This window comes from Harpia harpyja, chromosome 2 (assembly GCF_026419915.1).
Source record: "Harpia harpyja isolate bHarHar1 chromosome 2, bHarHar1 primary haplotype, whole genome shotgun sequence".
Classification (NCBI taxonomy): Eukaryota; Metazoa; Chordata; class Aves; order Accipitriformes; family Accipitridae; genus Harpia; species Harpia harpyja.
In genome coordinates this window covers 1354552-1374523 of record NC_068941.1, presented here as the reverse complement: position 1 = coordinate 1374523, position 19972 = coordinate 1354552, and the positions used below count along the sequence as shown (strand labels likewise).

The 19972-nt window shown below is 39.5% G+C and overlaps 1 protein-coding gene and 1 long non-coding RNA gene across 5 annotated transcripts in view; one reads left to right on the top strand and one right to left on the bottom strand.

Moving 5' to 3' along the window:
* Window positions 1–2451, bottom strand: part of LOC128153035 (uncharacterized) — a 57757-nt gene extending 55306 nt beyond the window's left edge. Inside the window, exon 1 of the long non-coding RNA XR_008238827.1 lies at window positions 2357–2451. This is a non-coding gene — a long non-coding RNA (uncharacterized LOC128153035). The remainder of the gene's footprint in view (window positions 1–2356) is intronic.
* The window catches only part of MTHFD2L (methylenetetrahydrofolate dehydrogenase (NADP+ dependent) 2 like), a 39363-nt gene continuing 21763 nt past the window's right edge, over window positions 2373–19972 (top strand). For 2 of the 4 annotated variants that reach the window (XR_008238801.1, XM_052811745.1), the window contains exons 1-5: window positions 2374–2572; window positions 11364–11548; window positions 12868–12990; window positions 18289–18441; window positions 19215–19322. Coding sequence is in view for 3 of the 4 variants with exons in the window: in XM_052811745.1 (XP_052667705.1) it covers window positions 2418–2572; window positions 11364–11548; window positions 12868–12990; window positions 18289–18441; window positions 19215–19322 (724 nt within the window). In the remaining variant the exon portion in view is untranslated. Of the gene's footprint in view, window positions 2573–9264; window positions 9593–11363; window positions 11549–12867; window positions 12991–18288; window positions 18442–19214; window positions 19323–19972 lie in introns of those variants that run through there. The other 2 variants (XM_052811763.1, XM_052811750.1) reach the window with 2 other exon arrangements.

Sequence of the window (19972 nt, the reverse complement as noted above, 5' to 3'; positions counted from 1 at the left end):
TACTATTATTTATTATTGTAGTATTTTCATAAGATGTTCTATATAATGTACTCAACAGATCTTGAGCAATAGTAATGTGGTCATTTTTTGTAGGCCATGCTCTGCAAACTGTTAATTATAAATATTGTTATTATAGCAGTGGTGAGATTTCAGATTTTTTTTTCAGGAATGATACGAAAAGGTGGTATATTATTTTGGTGTGAATGACTGACATTGGTAGCATTTTTCATATGTGCATCACTACACGTAGCTTCAGGGTCAAACCTGAGGTTGCCACAGTAAGGTGCAACTTGATTGGTGTGAAAGTTAATTTAAAATGTTGTGGTGTTTTGCTTTTTTTAAAAGTTGTGATATTTAAGTTGCAAACTTGAATGGAATCTGAAACATAAGCAGTTAACTGAGGTCAAGAAAAAAGGTTTCATCCTCATACTACTGAAAACCTATTTTTATTTGTCTGTAGGGGTCAGTATGAATAGCAGGAATCCAATTGATACAAAAGGTGAGTTTGCATAAAAGATAATGGGTAACTTTTTTTTTTGTTATGTTCAGCATCACTGACTGTAAGAATATGCTTGCCTACGTTCGTCCAACATTTTGTAACTAACTGATGTACCTTTGAAGTAAAGCAATTCTTCAGTCACAATTTGCATAGCAAATTTCAACAAAAGCATTTTTAATACAACTGCTTTTTTCTAGTGTACGAATTTGGTAGAAAGATCTGTGGTGGACGTTCCATCTGTGGGAAATCTTAACAACAGCAATTCGAAGTTTTGTAGTCAAGTGTACAAACCTTGCCTAAAAAAAAATGAGTGGGCAACGTTTTTCATCCTAGACAAAAATAAACTTTTGATGGAATTGCCTTCTCTGTAATACCAATTTTTAGGACTACTAATATTTTTTTCATTTGCCCATTGTGTTTTCTGTTATTCCCTTCAGCTTTTCTTTTAATATCTTGCCTATTCTTTGTGAGATATATATATAGCCCCTTCAAGTAACTTACTCCCTTTTGTAGGATTACTTGCAATTCTAAAGTGTCAGTCTATCTGTATTTGAACATCTCTGTTTTTACAGAACCAGCAATACGAGAGTCCTAAAAAAACCAGCATTCCAAAAATGGCTAGATGTTATATAAATGAGCTTAAATATTCAATTTACACTCATCATCTTCAGTTCTTTAGAAGCTGGATAGGATAGATTAGCATTTGAAGATCTTTGTTCTATCTTAAAGATCTACACTCTGCTCAGGACCGTAAATTTTCACAGGACTTCCTATCTCCTCACATGTTCATTTTTCTCCAAACAGGACAGTAACAAGAAATAATCATAGGAGTAAGGGATGGTGTACATAACTTTGTCAATGAATCTTGGGTAAGTGTCCTTTTTTAAAAAAGCTTTGTAATTAATGCGGTACATAGATGCTAGATGGTGTGTAAAGTTTGGTGTCGCTACTATTTGTAAAATAGCAACCTGAAGGGGAAGATTTACATAATATCTACAATACTGGAAGAGAATAAGATTCTAGGAGGACAAGTAATTAAAAAACAGTATGCACATTGTCTGTAGAAACAGCCGAACCACGTTCCCTACACAAACACCTAACTCATCAAAAAATTTGCCAGTACCATAGCAGAAATTGCAGCCTCAGTAATCTGTTGCATCTTTTCCAAGCTTTTGCCAGCTTCCTAAAGGAATTTGCCAACTGTCAGTAGGCTCAGTATTGCAGGTGAGGTTGCCGGTTATTATTTTGGCATGCTTTGTATATGCTATTTCAGATCGCAGTTTGTTTTCTTCTTCCCCTCTGCAAAGAGAAATTTTTCCACACTTTTTAATGAAAAATCTGCCATAAAACACGACAGAAAGCACTAATATGAGTTGCAAGGAAGTCCACGAGGAAAACACGCGGGAGCAGCTGAGAATTACGAAGGGCATCGACGCTTGTCTGTGCGGCTCTGACCCGGTGTCGGCTTTGCCCACACACCACATTTTGGCGGGAAGAGAAGTGCCTACGAATCAAAGGGTGCAAATGAAGACCGCCTTGTGCACCATCCCCGGCAGAGGCTCCTGCCCCAACCCCCGAAGCACCGCAGGGCGGCAAGGGCCGGGGAGGTGGGCAGGGGCCGTGCCGCTCGCCCTCTCACCACACAAACCCGCAGGGTTTGCCAGCCCCGCGCCACCACACGGGTGGTGACGGCCTGCCCACAGGCTCTCCTGCACCGGAGGCGCCGCCGCCCCTTCAGTTTTGGCGGGCGGCGTCCTCCTCTCTCCCCTCAGGCCGGCCGTTCCTCTCAGGGCGACCGGCACCTCCGCCCGTCCCTCAGCAGCGCGCCCCGCCCCGTCGCGGCCACGGGCCCGCTACTTGCCCTGGCTCCTCCCTTCGTCGCTTGCTTGCGGCGGCGCTTCCGTCCGCCGGGAGCGACATGGCGGCGGCGACAGCCTTCTCCTTCTTTTCTTCCTCCTCCTCCTCCTCGGTGCTGCGCCCGGGCTTGGCGCCGCTGAGGCGATGGCGAGCCCTCTCGCAACCGGCGCCCCGGGCCGCTTACGGCACCAGCAGCTCCCCTCGCAGCGCCGCCAGGTACGCCGCACCGCTGGGGGCTTCTTCATCCTCACTCCTTTCCTCCTCCTCTTCCTCCTCCCGGTGCGGCGGGGAGCCCTGTGGAGAACGGCGGGACAGGGCGGCCGCCGCGCGCGCGCGCGCGCCCGCCCGCCCGCCCGCCGCCGCCGTTTAACGGTCGCGCTGGAAGCTTCGCGAGCGCGCGGCGGGCAGAGCGGGCGCCCAACCGCCTGAGGGAAGGGGACGGCACCGCGGCCCGCTGCCGGGAGACCCCTCGCCTTCCTCGGTCGCCTCCGGGGGGTAGCTGCCCCTGGAGCCCGGCTGAGTTGCAGTTCTCCCCGGGAACATGGGGCTCTGAGGGGTCTGTGCCGGCGGGCGGGGGTACCGGGCGGGAGGGCTGCGGCGCTGGCGTCGTGGATCCTGTGGGGATTTAACCGGTGCGCTGAAATGGGGGAGCCCTTGAAATGTGGCCTGCCTTTCCGCCTCCTCCCCGAGGGGAGCGCGGCCAGTCGACATTCGTTTGCTCCTACTGCCGTAAAGAGCCTCTCGGTTCGTTTACACGGAATTGCTATATATCTTAAATTTTTTTGGCGTCCGTGATTATTTTGGCGGATGGCTTGTAGGCAAGCGTTTTTAATCTCTGCTAAAGAATATTACTGTTTGTGTGAAGGGACGAGTGATGGTGGCAGCCCGGCCCATTGCATCTCGCGGTCCTCGGCAAGGCAGGTGATGTGATCCTGTGGCGTGCTTTTGTTCTGGAAAAAAAAAAATTACAAATTCTAAAATAAAAGTAAAATAATGATAATTTAAATAAATAAATAAGTAAAATCCACGTGGTCACGCTGTGTCTCCCATAGCACTGCAGCGGGCAGGGGTCTGCCAGTGTTGGCTGAAAGCCTGGATCCCTAGGGCAAGCAGGGCATGCTCTACCGTAGTGAGGACGGGTCTCCTGATGTTGTTACTCATGTGTTCCATTTAATGTGCTGGCTGGACCGAGCCTTTCCTGTTGATGTTGTGGCGTGGCAACTACCAGTGCTTCTCTGGGTGTGGATGGGAGGGTTTCAGCTGAGCCCTTGCTTGGCAGCCTTTCCATTTATACTGGAGGTGTCTTAAATACTGACCTGAAAGTTTGCTTGGTTCAGCGGGTCACAAGTAGCCTACACTGAAAGCACTGTCTTTGCTTTGTGTTTTCAAACATGAAAAGATTAGTAAGCTGTATGGTGGCAATTGAAATAAGCATCTGACTTCCTAGATATTTTGTATGTCCTGTACAACAGAGGATCCAGTTCTGCCAGTTTTGGCACAAATGGCTGTGTTTCTGGAACGGTGCATGCCTACTTCTGTTCTTTGCTGCTAGTAACTTTTTTGCAGTTCTGCGAAGAGTAGATGCCTCCGTAGTAATGATTTTAGAGAGGTTTTTGTGTGGTACATATGGGACTGAGAAGATGCCATTGTGATGCCCCATATGATTTTGGGCTTTTAGTGCATAGGTTGATCTATACTAGCAGGTGACATCTTTGTTTCTGTAATGTCCTGCAGGTCACTGGGTACACTAACAAGAACGATTCAGTACATGAATTGTTCTGTTGTAAACTCAGACAGGGTTCAGAATAAGATCATCCGTGAGTGGGCAGGATGATAGTGGGACAGGATGGCATAGTAACACACATTAAATCTGTCACTACACCTGGTCAAGTTTTTCGTGTGGATAAAATTTAAAATAATAATTCACTTCTTAATTTGAATGTCTTGAATAGTTTGGTGCAGTTTAACCTTCCTGTACAGCTGATGCTTTACTTTTTCATGTAGTTCTTGTATAATATTTCCATCGAAGGACTTAAGCTATCTAGACTCTAAGCCTCAGAAGCATCAACATGTTGTAATATTTGTTATTTATGTATTTGACAGTTGTGAAAAATTTTCTTTACTTAAGAAAATTGTATATGCATATTTGTTTATACAAATAAGAGACTTTGAAGAGCATTACAGTGCAATTAGGGAAAATGGCGAGGTATTGGAAATTTCTCCTTGGCTATGTATTTAAAGCTTGCCTTTTTTTTTTCTCCCATGAGAGTTAATTTTATAACTGGGTGGTTTTGCTGAGACAGAGTTCTGAAGGTCCAAATAACAAATGTCATAGTGTTTACTGAGTTGTAGCAATGTATTCTTCTTGATATTTATTTCGTGTATGAAAATACTAGTTGATGCATCAAAGATAGCTGAATTCAGGAAGTCACAGATATTTTCAAGGTGACCTTTGTTTTACTTAAACTGGTTGCTCAGGTGGTTGCTAGAACTGGAAGGTGAGCTGAATTTAAGTATATTTTGTGCAGCAGGTGTGTATGTGTATGCTGCTGCTTCATCTTTCCCTGGTGAACTCTCAGCACCTTATGCATCACATCTGGGGAAACACTCAAAGCTTTAACGGTTGTTGAGGAAATCCAGAGGCTTAAAAAATGTGGGATGAATAGATGGTGACTATGTACCAGAAAGTAGGTTCTTGAAGAAATATACTTCATAAAAATAAATCAGCTATGTTACATAAAAAGTGATGTTAGTGCAAGTGGTTTCGTACTTTTGGGAAGGTATTTTCTGGAGTCATGAAGGGTAGAGAATAACCTTGGAAGGAGCAGAATGAGAAGCTTCTCCATTTGGAATGGTAAATGACAGTGCGTTGCCACCTGATTTGTTTCCTTTTTAGTATTTGCATCTAAATCCACTAATGTTTTCTGCTTTTTAGCCACTGGCATTTAAACAAGTTTCTTTCAGTAACTTGGTAGGTATTAGCAAGAAGACTGTGTTGTTTTGGGTGCAGTTAAAATGTGTAGACCGTTGTTTTAATTTTTTCCAGAAGTGCTGGCAGCAGCTCTCTGTTTCCAAATATGATCTTTAAGCAAAGAGTTCTCTTCAAGAAACAGATGAACTATGTTATGGGTGGGATGATGCTCCTGGCATTTTGTTTGTGCTTTTAGGATTAGGGTTTTTTTCCATCTTAAAGACTAGCAGAGGAAAGAAGTTGTTTCAGAACTGACCACTGTGAATTTCTTCCATATGCTGTTAGGGTAATATTTTAAAATCCTCCATGTTCTACCATCCACGTGTCTATAAAGTTTAAACAAGTGTCTCTGAATAAATATGGTGTCTGCTGGCTTTTAGATATTTTCCCCATGTATTGAGTTGTTAAACGTTTCTTGTGTTTGAGTATGCTGATAAACAGACAAATGAGCATCTTATTAATATAACAAAACATTAATCATCAGTTATTTTACTCCAGTTGTGTAGTTTCTTATAGTAGAGAGAGAATGCAGAACTGGTTGTAGACTGTCTTAGAAAATGTGGTGTTTCTTTTTTTTTTTTTTTTTTCCCCTATATGTTGTTCTAGGTGCGGACTTGTTCATTCCCCAGAATATGGTACAGAAAAAAACCCAACTGATCAGTCTTGCAGCACTTTGAAAACCAGTCCAATTTTAGCCTAAATCCAGAATGCTTTATTGTTTTTGCAAATGACTTTTAACTACTTTCATCATGGCAAACTGACTCGACATATATTAAACATCAATGCTAAATGCGTTTGTGTACAGATGTACATTAAAGCTTCAAACATATGTATTTGCAGAGAGTGTTGAAATGTTTTAGTTCTGGATGTTCAGGGTAGTCAGGCAAAGAAAAAGATTACTGCTGAAGGATGTCAAGCTTTTATTCTCTTAATACCTAATCAAACATAGGCCTTTTTTTCTTTTTTTTTTTTTCCCCAGGGAGGTTTTTCTTTGGAACTAAAACCACACTTCTGTTACACAATAGGTAATGCATGTTTTCACGATACACTGAATTTGTACCCTTGTCTTAAAATTCTGGATGAAATTGTAAACCGACTAGAACTAATAATGATCAAGAAGAATAATAAATACCGCCGTCTTCCTAGAAAATAGAGGTAAAATACCATCACATACTTTGCTTATTTTATGTGTCAAGCAAAGTTCAAGCAACAGAAGTTGAAGTAGCCAAACATTAGGTGTAAGAATAAAGTAATTAATTATGGTGATTAAAATTAATTTTTTCAAGTCTTTCATAGGGAGAACAGTATGTTGTCTTGCTATAATGATGACCAGCTGCGATAAATCATCATCAAGACTGGAATAATACATTTTAGGACATTTCTAGATAGTCTTCACTTGTAGTACCTATTGGAAGTGTTGAGGTTTCGATTTGTGTAACTGTAACGTGTATGGTTAAGTGTAAACACTAAGTATTTGTGTTGATTTTTTTTTTTTTTAATAAAGTAGAGTAGCAGAATGGTAATGCATGGATAGCTGCTAATTGGGGAATATCTAACCGTGTAAAAGAAGAACATAATAATCTTTATATTCTAAGTAATGTAACATTTGTTTTACATTTGGTTTTGGCCTTGGACTTGTAAAAATTTAGGTGCTGGCTGATGTAGGGCAAAACTATTTGCTATATATGAAGGTGACATCAGCTTTCAAATCTATTTGAAAACTTCCGCTAAGAAAAATGTAAGAAGTGATGAACGTTTCAACCTAAGCGGTGGTTCTTGCAGTAGCGATATTTACGGCTTGGTTACAGTGATGGCATTTTTCAGTGCAGAGTTAACCTAGTGGATATGTGGAGTGCTTTTAATACCTTGGGACTCGTGACAACTGGGACACTTGGTATCTGAACCATTATAAAAATTGTTACCTGTGTTCCAAAAAAGATTTGCATTAGTGACATTGTATTGATATTGGTAAACTATGGGTGGTTGAGCCCATGAGGCTCAAGAAGGTGTGTGATCATCAGCTATGATCAGATGATGGGGGGAAGCTTTCTTGCCCTAAATAAATAGTAAAATTTATGGGGTGGGGGGAAGTCACGAGATTTGCTGTTCTTTCCTTCCTTAGAAGAGAGAACAGTGCATCTGTGACTTGACAGGCTCTTTATCTGTAACTCTGTAAGATACAAAGCTGAGCTTTCACACTCAATTTTCCGATTATTTGATAATTTCAGTTGCTCTGTGGTTCATGGTCAGTCTCCAAAGCAAAGGCTGAAAGTTTTACCTAAAGATTTCTTTTTCCTGTACTTTGTCTTCATTGAGATCCTCCTTGAGACCTGGAGTCATTTTCATAAACATTTGCCATAAATGTACATGCTATTTACCATCTCCCTTCCCAGCACTTTTAAGTTACGAATATGAAAAATAGAACTGCTCTTTGCATCGATACCTTTCTTAATCTCCTCCAAGTATCTGTTTAGCTGTTGTAATGCCAGAAGAGGGTAGCTTTTTTAAAGTAGGCCCATCCCGTAACTTCTTGCTAAGGTATAATTGTACTTGTTTTCTTCTGCATATGTGAACTAACCTGGAATCGTTTTGATCTTCTATACCTGGGCTGCCCCAGAGTATTAATTTTTCAGAGTAGTCTTAACTTGAAAAATTTCTGTTTTCAGGCAAGTTTTTGTCTTTTACAATTGATGTTTGCTCAGGCTTGTAGAACTTGCTTTTTGTTGTCTTCAGAAAGATCCAGGTGTTGGAAGAGCCTTATCACAGTGCCTCCTGGCTAGGGTTTATTACATCTGTTTTGTCCTAGCTTATAATGTGTGTGAGAGGTTTTTTTTCTTCTATATTTGTGTGTGTGTGGTTTTGCCTTTTTAGCACTGTTCTTCTGTTATTTTGCTTTGGTTTTGATCCTTGGATGACTGAGAAGATTGAGTGTGATGGGGTGAGAATGGTCAGATGTGAGCGAGGACAGATCTTGAGAACTTGATGAGTCTGTGGCTAGATGTTAAGGAATAGGCACACACTTAAAATCGTTTGCTTAACCTTTGGCAACACATTTAGAGTAAAAATAGCATAGGCATGCGATACACATTCATATGGATTGAAAGTACTTTTTGGCCCCAAAATATCATTAAATCCTTGTATTCTTAAATGTATATGGCATTGCTACGCAGGTGAGCATTCATTATGTATTTGGCATAATGAGTACATGGAAAGAAGTGTCTTGTGCCGAAGGCATGTATAGCTAAAACATAAATAATGAAGATGGGAGAGAGACATCTATGAAAATGAGCACATACAGAGCAGGCCGTACAGGAAAAGAATAAAACCACATCTGTTGGCTTAATTATTTTTCTTTATATACATATTTAAGTTAAACAGTACAGAAACTTGTGTTTGGGAAGTAGCTAAGGCTGGTGTAAAATGGAAGGAAACAAGGTATTTGTGTGTTGTGTGCCAACTATGCTTCTAATATTTTGCTTTCCTGACAAACGCTTGGATAAATAGTTCTCAGCAGAGTGTGTTCGTTTTTCTTTCTTTTTTTAATACTAGGCAGTGTGGGTTTTTTTTTTCTTTATTTTAAAGTTATAATGACATCTTCTTGCTGTCATTATCACTCATCTGGAGTCCTTGCTAAACTATGCCAGTTATAAATGGTAGTCATGTTGAATTAATTTATTCAATTCAAAGCAGGGGTTACAATCTGTGTGTATGTATGTGTGTATACATGTAAAGCTTTTCATCTCAAAGAAGGAAGTGTAGGCTGTTTGCAGAGGGGAAACCCTCTCCTACTTAGGCTCACTTTCTAGAAAGTAAGATCAAGTAATCGGTCGACAGTCTTTGGTTAGGAGTTGATGAATCAGGAGTGTGTTTTTTCTTAGTGCTGCACAGTTGTGCTCATTAGGAGAGGAGTGAACTTGTCCACTAGCGACTTTAACTTTGCGTCTGTCTTGGTAGTTCTGCTTCTGGGGAGTTGGTGTTATTTTACTACATTTTTACAGATAGAACAGTATGTACTTTCTTGTTATAATATCAGATGATTGTGCCAAGAAGCGTTAACTATATGTATGTATCATGTTAGGATTCTTGAAGTTTCTTTGAGAAGATGAGAGATTCAATTAGTGAAGGAGATAGTGTAGATAAAAGCTTGAACTGTGGTGGAATATGTCCCATGGACACGTACAAGATGAGGGGCACCTACGCTTGCTCATAGTGAGCAGACAGGCAGGAAGATGGAGAAGACTCCGGAGACCAGGAGAACAACCAAGGTAAGATAAAGCTGACACTTGGAAGATCTGAATGAAATAGTACTTAAGGAAGTGCTGTTCAGTCTAGATGCACTTGATCTTTGAGCAGTTAGTTGGTGAGGTGAGCACGGGAAGTTGATAAAAGACATTAAGAGCTTTACCAAAGGGTAAGTCTTAATATTATTGTCACCTAAGTGTCATTCAAGGGTGAGGGTAGGGCTTGTAAGATTAAGTAAGGAATTCGACTTCCTTTCTATTCTGCGGTGCCTCTTGAGCGCTGTTAAGGTTTACCGCATATGCCATTTGAAATAAACTGTATTTAAAAATACATTTGGGGGTTGTCATGTTACTACTTACAAGTTGTTCATTTTTTTGAAGGGGTCTAGCAGTGGTAGAAGTTAGAGAGTTTGATACTATTATTTCCAATCCAGAAAAATGTATTTTCAGGTACCTTGCACTTCCCTATGTAGCAGAGTCCTCATAGAGCCGTTCTTCAGTGACCTGAACTGTACACTGGATTTCTTCATCTATCAGTCAGATGTAGAGGTTAAGTTTGGATGATTTCTTTATATAAGACCAGAGATAGTCTGTGATTTTGGGTGGTCTTGTCGTCCTGTCCTGCGTGGTGTCATTGTCGCTGCTGCTGTTCCCCCGCCTACCTTCCTTCTTCCACACCCTTGTGCATTTAGCTTCTTTGATCATGAAGATTTACTAAGAACAATTGAAATTGCACAAATTTCTGAAATGAGTAAAATGCAACTCACTTTTTTTGGCTGCTTAAGGTTATGGGTTTGAATCTTGTAGAGTACCATGTTTTAAACCAGATCAGTGGTACAGATTCTCGCTCTACAGCTTGCTTTCTCTCTCTTCCTGCTTTCTCCCCTCTAAGCACCACCACCACCACGCAATAAAGTTAGTGTTTAAAGGCTGATTATCTGCTACAAAAGGAATTAACCTTTTAGCATCCGAAAGTTACGCATGCCGGAGGTTTCTTGTTTGTTGCAGGTTGGTGAGGGGTGAGTGTGGGTTCCGCGTCCTTGGCTGGGGTGATGATCACAGAAATGTAGAGGGAAAGAGGGGGGCTGAGGAGTTCTGGGACAAGTTCAAGCCACAAGACTTTCTCAGTTTTTCTCTGCTTTTCTACATGGGTAGGGCAATGGCTGTGGGGCCTTTACCCAAGGAGGGTGTTTGTCTGCTGTAGTGCTGGTTGAGCGACAGAGCGAAGTTACTGGAAGGACAGGGGATTGAAAGGGCGGAAGTGGGGAGGGCATGACAGAAGCTCCTGAGTAAGTTGCCACTGGCTTATGTGAGTTAAGTCCTAAGAAAGCTGAGAAATAGTATCATCTAGGCTCGGACAAAAGAATAGTGTGAATAATCCCATGTCAAATAGATTTTTGAAAGAAATTTGGGAAGGGAGGTGGGTAAAAATTCCTTAAAACAAAAAAACTTAAGGGCGTAAGAATGTTCTCGTGTTCTGTTCCCAAATGCAGGAGTTCATAGATACATTCAGCCTGGCTGGCTACGTGTGTTGGGAAGGTGGGGTGTGGCAGGTGAGCTCCTCTTCCGTATGCACTGATGGCACATTCCTGCTCTTCAAATAAGGGAGTGGGGTAACACTTCTTTCCTCGGGTGGATTTGTAATGCATTAGTGTTTTTCAAGTAATATTTGAAATACTAGCAAATTAACTAATCAAAGCATTTGCAAGTATTTAACACGGTAGATCACACACTTTAAAGTGTCTTGTTTATGAAATAATAGACCTAAATATTGTATATCTTTTTGTCTTTATAGTGATGAAGCAACCATTATCTCAGGGACAAAGCTTGCTAAACAAGTTTTGAAAGAAGTTCAAAGGGATGTAGAATCGTGGATATCCTTTGGAAACAAGAGACCTCATCTCAGTGTCATATTAGTAGGAGACAATCCAGCTAGTCATATTTATGTCAGAAACAAGATAAAAGCAGCTGCAGCTGTAGGTATGTGTTATGTAATATAAATGATCCTTTGGTAAGCACAAGATGATACTGTTACTTAAAAACAAAAAATTTAAAAAAGCGGGAGGGGGAACTCCCTTTATATCTTAAACTAATTTTGCACTGTTTTCTTCCTCATCTTCTCTGGTGAACCTAAAGAAAAGAAGTTGCATTGACATGTGAAGGAAGTAGTTTTAACAGCATGTGAATGGTAGCCCTAAGTTCAGTTCTGTATCTTAAAATGTTGTAGGAAACAGTTTGCACCCTTACTGTTAGAAACTGGAAACTAAAGGAGAACACTGGGGAAGTTTTTTGACAGTTAAATGTCTTAACTGGCTTTGAGACTCTTGGTGAGTAAAGGTAATCAGAGAGAAATTATGTCAGTTTTTAGTTATTTCTGCAAGACACTTTGATTATTTTTGAATGTGAAATATTTGCTTAAGAGCTTGCCTCCTCAGTACCTGTTAGATGCCTTCTTTTATATGTGGGTTTTTCAGCCCACCTCCAACTGTGGTAGCAAACCCTACTACCCCGGAATTGATGGCAACAGTGATTAAGTAACCAGTTTCACAGGAAGATACCGGGAAGAGCCTTTTTGTTCATAATGTCAGTCTTCATGTGCATCTGCTGTATCTCATGGAAATGTATGTCCTGTTGGATGCTTCAGGTCTACAGTAGAGCCAGGCAAGCCAATGCAAAACCGGGGCTTCTCAGCTCTGAGTATGAAGGGCAAAATTTTCGACAAAGTGAAATCGAACAGAAAAGCTGAGTGACTCATTACCTGGGATAAAGCCCAGTCACTACAACATCTCATCTCCGAATGAAAGAGTATCATAGCCTAAACAGGGAACTTCAATGTTGTTGCTATCAGTGAAACTGCAATCTTGTGAAGTAACTTGAAAAATTTTCTTTTCTAATAACAACTTTTGTCCCATGGGAGTAGAAAAGCTGTCAGATAAAATGCCAGTAATGCTAGTGTAGCTTTATCTGTTCAGTTTTAATTGTAATTCTCAAGAGCACATTTGTAGAAAAGTTACACACTTTATTTTCTTAATATTTCTAAAATGTTGTTTAATTTTGGAGGTACTGTGTCCAACTATAGATTATTTTTTTTTACTGTATGTTTCGTTGGAAGATTGTTCTTGACATCTAGAAATACAGCATTAAAGACCAGACAGCGAAAGCAGAATTGTTAGCAAGTCCTCTATGGTTATTTAAGACAGCTGTTAAGCATCGGACAGATTTTTAGACGAAATGACTCAGCTGTCCGTAGATAAATTTCCTGGTACTAATATGTGTCTTCTGTTTGTGTTTTTTCTCAGGCATTTCTAGTGAGGTCATACTGAGGCCTAAAGACGTTTCTCAGGAAGAACTCTTAGATATGACGGTAAAACTCAACAAGGATTCAACAGTTAGTGGTGTATTAGTTCAGCTACCTCTCCCAGGTAAGTGAAATCTTTTGTCTCGCTCCTCATATACAGTCAATGTCAGAGGAAAGAGTTTGATACTTGTGGGTTGCAAGTGTATCTGAGTGACATAAAAAGCTCTTGAATGAGGACATGTGTAATGAACGATTAGTTCAGATGTTAAATTTTTTGTTGCATACAAGCCCGCAGTTCATCTTAAACAAAAAAGCGAATTAAATTGTGAGAATCATTTCGTATTGTCAACCCTGCCTTTTTTCAAAGTTCAGTCAGAATGCTATTTCAAGGAATTTCCCTCCACACACACTTTGTGCAGCTTATTTCTCTTGTTTGGTTTTTTGTTTGTTTGTTTTTTAACATGTTGCACTATTTTGTCTTGAACTCCAAGGCCTTTGCCATATTTTCATCACCTATATTATGCCAAGTTATGCTGTCTAGCAGATGATGCTACGGTCTTTCTCACAGTGATTCCAGGTTTTGCCTGAAACATTTGTTCGTGTTTTCTGTGCTGTCCCTAATGTTCCGGGTGAGCTTTGTGCGAAGGTCCTAAAAGCTTCTACTATATTCTTGGTTTTTATTTCCCTTTTCCTAATTTGTAATAGAATCTCACTAAAATATCACTTCACAGTAGCTGGCAAAATGGTATTTTGGCAGTGGTAAAACTTGCAGGTTTTATCTAAATCTACATAAGTCAACTTAATTAAACCACTGTATGCTTCCTAATGGAGCGGCACCTAAATTACTAAAGTCATTGTAATAAATTGGTTGGCATTTTGCGTTTCCCCTGTCTCGTGTGTTTCCAAGTGTTGCCTTTTATCATACGTTTATGCTGTATGCTCTGAAGGGCTAGAGCTGTCTTTTTGGCATGCATAGGCACAATTTCTAGCACTAGCTGGGACTCCAGGGGTTACTGTTTATAAGTATCTCTGACGATGGTGAAGCTGAAGCTTTGTTTCTAGGTAAGCTCTTAATTTCCACTCTTCTTCCTAGTCTTGGTCTCCACTTTCAGACAGTTCTCGCTGCTTTTTTTTCATATCTACAAAACATCAAAAATTGGGGCAGGTTCTGAGTGTTACACAGGAAGACATGTTTTGTTTGTATTTGTAATAAACATCGGCGTTCCAGATTAGGAAGTTACGTGCTTCATATTGTATGAAAGCTGACTGAAATCGGCTACTTGTTGAAAAAAATTGGCCACAAGGTGGAAGTATAATACAAGTAAGGAGGCTGCAATCTTGGACACCGAGTAAGGAACTCGGGGAGCTGGTGGAATGTGGTCGGTTTACTTTGAACAAACATCTCTCCCACTAAGAAGAGATTAGAGGAAACAGGTAATGGAACAAATTTCCATTGCAGTAGTAAGAACTCATGCAAAAGATGGAGCGCTGACAGCCTAGGGATGGAAATCTTTCTGTCTGAAGCATGTAGCAAGGGAAACAAACTCATCCATTGGACTCCCAATCCACTGTTGTGTTCCCCAGCAATGGGAGGTGTCATTTGTCACTTGTCTTACTTGTGTGGGTACTTGGTAAAATTGTTAGGTACCGCTCGCAGAAATGCATTTTTTAATGAGGAGGGTATCAAGTCATTACAGTCTTCTTTTGAGCTGTCTACCTTCATCCATACATAGTTCAACAACAGTCTTGAGTCTTGAAACTTAGTGAATGTAAACCTGTTCAACATTTGAAAAGAAAAAAAACCCTGAAGATAATTCTGATTGTGTCAATTCAAATGTCTGATGTTAATGCTTAAATGTTTAAGCCCTTAAGTAATTGGTTCAAGATCCCTCTCAAGAACTACGGTATGTCTGTCACAGTAACTGCATGAAGACTAATTAACCTTCCTCTAACCTATAAAAATGGCTAGTTTGAGGCCGGGCTGTTGCCTGCCATAGTAAAAACCTTAGAGTAATTTAATCAATAGCAGAATTTTTACAGTATTGCATTGTCTGCATAGTAAGGTTAAATATGCAAGTTATCATGAACTGAAAATGTTCAGGAAGTTCTTTCCATAATACATGTCAGATATAACTCTGATTCCTGTATTATTTTTTTGTCCCAAAAGAACTTCAGAAACGGAAGGGCAGAAAGCTAAATTAGCTCATTCTCCAAAATTCTTCTGATTTGCATTGTAATAGAAGGAGACAAAGCCTAGAAGTTGTGAAAACTTTATCAGTGGAGGCTGCTTATTCCAGAGTTGAGGTTGTTGTGTGGGATTTTGGGTTTTTTTCAGTAAACCACACACAGGTGTGGCTTTTGATCAACCTTGGGATAAAAATAGAAGCAAAAAATAGCTTTGTTCTCTTTCAGTTTTGTGAGCTGGAGCAACTTAACTTTGAGGATTGTCATCTTTGCCCGAGGAAAACTTCCCTTCTGTGCACCTTTTGAGTGCATTACTTATGATGTGGTAATGGTTTTGTGGAGAGTTTCCTGTATCTTTTTTAAATTGCCTGGAAGATGGCTATGAAATGTTAGATATTTATTTGAGATAGAATATGAGATAGAATATGAAAAACTCAACATTTTCTTAGTTGTAGAGCAGCAAAGAAGAACGAGACAAACGAATACAAACATGACGTCCCTCTGTTGTGAAAGAAGTGCCAGCCTAAGTGCGGCCTGCTTTGGTAGAACTGACTGTTAAAATCATAGCAGTGTCTCGGTATAGCTTCTCAAAATTATTTCCGGGGAGCTCATTGCTGCTGCTGAACCGCTTCCTCCTTGCTCTGTGTCTGTATTTCTTGACCCATATGGTATGTTTTCAAATCCCTTTTGTGCTACGTTTTTATTTTCATCAGTCTTCCCTTTTGAAAACCAGTCTTTGTTTTTCATATGTCAACATTAGAGGCACATGTTGTTTATTGTGTAAATCAGAGTTCCTCTGTGTGCGTGTCAGAGTAGCTAGGCAAGTGATGCCTGGTGTTGTCTTGCAAGTTTGGTTAACAAGTGAAAGGGTGAGTGCAGAGAGGAACTTGACATGGAGAGTAGCTTGGAAGGACAGCAAGTAAGTTTGTATGAATATCAGTTGAGAAGAGGCTAAGCATGTTCTATGAGACTGACAGTAACATACTTAAGAAATGATTTTGTTCCTCTGGAAATAAATGAGGCTATCTGCAGTCAAGTGGAAACAAACCAGGACAATATGTTTCTTGAGGCAAATAAAATCTACTCATTAAGTAACATAGTAACTGTCTATACAGTCTGAATTGGTTTTGTTTGTTTGGGCATGGCCTGCCCAAGACAGCGTTTTAGCAGTGTCTCTGATGAGGAATGTAAGGTGTCCACATCCTCTTTTCTCAGACCCACGTCAGCCTACTTGTCCCCAGCTATGCAGCTGCGTTTCTTCCCGGTACTATGTGCCCTTTTCTGAAATTCTGCCAATCAGTTTTGAGGGGGGGAGGGGGGGAGGGGAAATCCATGTAAAGCATAATTTCTTTCCTTTTTACATACATGTATGTATTATCTGTCTATTTCTGAGACGCTGAAAACATACAGTAGTGAGGAGCTGTTTGTCAGAGCAGTGTTCTGTCCTATCCCAGGTGCAAGGAAAAGCATGGCTGCCAAGTTTCTGTTTGATGAGCAGCTACCTTGCCTAAGGTTAACAAGTTTTCTTTTGCAAAAACTGTTGAATAGGTTACTCCGAATTTCTTTCTTACTTTTTTTTTTTTATTCCCCAAGTTGACATAAAAACAAGATTACGGTTGCCTCTAGTCTGGATTAGGCTAGTTTGATTTATAAGAGACTCTTTCATCAATGTACTTAATGTGTTAATTTCCGCAGACATTTCTCATTAGGATTCAGAAGGAAACTTCCTCCCATCAGAAAATGGAGATTAAATTGTAAATCATAACAGTCCGGTTTAACTCTAGGGGTTTTTTTAATTGAAAAGCTTTTCACAAGAGATTACCAATTTTTAAGTTTTATAACATTCATGATATCTTTTAATTAGCTGGCTCCTTCAAATGCAAAATCACAAAATACCTAACTAGAGCTAGTTGACTACTGAATTCAAACATCCTATATATGTCTATAAAATAGTTTTGTTGGGAATGTCTGAATTTTGTATTCTACACTCATTTCCCTTTATTTGGCTTTTTTAAACATCCCATTACGCTCCCCAAATTGGACATGGGGATATTTTGCCTCACAATTGCAGAGTTCTGTTAGGAATCTAGCCTAGAACGGGCATTGTATCATTATAGAAAAGATGCAAAAAAATACTTGTTCTGAGATGGAAGTAAAGCTGGAAGAGTAATCCTGGAACCAGTGTGGGACGTTATTAAACAATGAAGCAATAGACTAAAATGTCCCTGCTCGTTGCAGGGCGGTTGGACTAGATGACCTTTAAAGGTCCCTTCTAACCCAAACTATTCTATGATTCTAAAATTGTGACTGAGGTACCACTGGGTAAATACATTTATTAAACAGAGTTTGCTTTCTGGGTCAGTATGGGGACGTTTTGCAGAGCTGTTCCTCTGGAGTGTCTTTACGTATGCAAGCTTTATACTTGGGTTTGTAACTCTGCAGAGGTAGGACTGGCTAACGCATGTTTTTTTTCATAATCAGTACCAATGTTTATGCAGTGTAAACTTTAAGCAGTTGCAGACCTATCCTATATCAATAGTGCATATGAAAAATGTTCATTATGAATAGATAAGAACAGTAAATTACGTGCAGGTATCTTCATTTAAGCCATACTTAGTGTTTTGAGCTCATCAATATTAAACAATTTTATGCGTTCTCACAGTTTTCCAGTGAAGTAGGCTATGTTTTGGTCTTAATGATTAGCAAATTACTAAAAGCAGTTCTGGTGGTGTAAAATGGAAAATGAAAGCTAGACCTGCAAAGTTATTTCAGCTTAGGGTTTCTGTACATTTGTTTAAAACTTAGGTCGTGTATCCTTTGTGATCTGAGAGACAGGTAACGTGCACAATAACTTTTCTGCTATGATTTTTTTTTTTTTGAGCCACTTGATAATTAACGCTTCCAGAATGCAGATGTGACTCTCAAGTGTCTTGCTTGAACATTTATTTTTATAGTTACTAAGTCGTCATTCTCAGCTGAGTATCGGCCTCTCGTATTTTGACTGAATCTGTTGTATTAGCAGTGTCACAAAATGAATCATTTAATTTTCAGTAGATGACTTTAAAAGGTGAAATTGTAACTGTTGCCTTTAGAGGGGGAGTGTAGTTTATTCATAATGAATAATAATAATTATCCTAGCTAGACCAAACTTGTGTGTTTCTCTGTGTAGTTATTCAGATAGTATTGATGACACCTGACAAGCGGAAGAACTGTAATTTGAAAGCAATGTGTTTTCTAGATCACATAGATGAACGAACAGTTTGTAACGCTATCGCACCTGAAAAGGATGTGGATGGATTTCATGTTATGAATATTGGACGCCTGTGTCTTGATCAGCCTTCTATAATACCTGCCACTGCTGCTGCCGTGTGGGAAATTATAAAACGGACAGGTAAGAAACTGAACTGTCTTGAAACTCTTTTTATCTCTGAAGACGAACGAAAGATTAAGTCAGGTGTGAGTTAAAAGGTGCAGGTTATCTAAATGTATTGGGCTGATTGAAGAACAAACATTTAGAAGATTAATCTAAATAATAAGGAGGTGCCAAATAGATGAGATCTTTTGCCAGCAGCATAACTATTAATTAAGTGTAGACAGTAGTCCATGTAGAATACTTAGTGAAACACTTTGGTAACTTATTTTAGGCATTTTATAATGTTGCAAGGAACTTTCTGTGGTATTGCTGACTTCCTGATTATTTATCAAATGGAAGATTTGAATGCATAAGTTCTTGTGGGAGAAGGGGAGGAAACACGAACAAAACGGGGAACATTGCATTCATTATTAGATGGGGAAAAGAATGCATACGTGTTCAATAGTTGTCATTTTGTAAGTATAATATACATGTTCTTATTGGTAGACAAAAGAGCTTCCATTTCCCTTTGTGGTCAGAGAAGAGAAATTAAGTCCCTCCAAAGGGTGATTCAGGTAACCTGAATAAGTTGCCAGTTTTGATTCTCTTAAGGTGAAAGCTGAAAGTTGTTTTGTGGATTCATCCCTCAAGTTCAGCCTTGTGGATTTTCAAGTCATGTTGATGTCAGCAGTCCACAACAGCAAATAATTACATCTTGGGGATTGAGAAGAAGGGTTTAGGTATATCAAAACAGTGGAATACAATTTCTTTTTGGTAGTGGTTTTTTTTTTTCCTTTTTTTTTTTCTGTAAGGAATACAAACATTCGGAAAAAATGTTGTTGTAGCAGGAAGATCCAAGAATGTTGGAATGCCTATTTCAATGCTTTTACATACTGATGGAGAGCATGAAAGGCCTGGAGGTAAGTCCATGAATGTTGTTTTAATGTTTCCATTTGTGAAATCATTAATATAAAGCTGACTAGAGGATTCAGATAAAAAGAAAGCTTTTGTGTCTTGTACAATATTTGCAACCAGAGCAAGGAAATAAATTTGCTAATATATTTCCTGATCTATTCTCAGGGGAAACTTTCTGGACTTGACTTTATCTGGTGTTATGTCACCATTTTGTCCTCCATTTGAAACAGCTACTGCTTAAACATGGTTAGCACTGAAAGTTGAGGATAATACCTGATGGTGTGACCTTAAAGAGCTGCAGAGGTTCATGTGATGTTTATACAAAGTAATATAGCTATATGCAGTATCCTCATCCTTATGTAACGTTAATTTCAAGTTTTTCATACATGTGCATGCACACACACGTAATATATACACATGTACATATATGCATATACATTTTTAAAAAATGACATGATTCCTGTGTTGTGCTATGTTAGTTAGGTGGTGATTATGAAAATATCCAAATGACCAACAAAGTAACTTTTCAGTGTAAGCTCTATGATATTACATGTTGGCCTGGGGGATTTTTCTGCAGTGCAGTTTATATCCCCCTGGAAATTGGGGGTTGTAATGGAAATATTTTTAAGTAATTCTAATTACAGAAGCATGCATA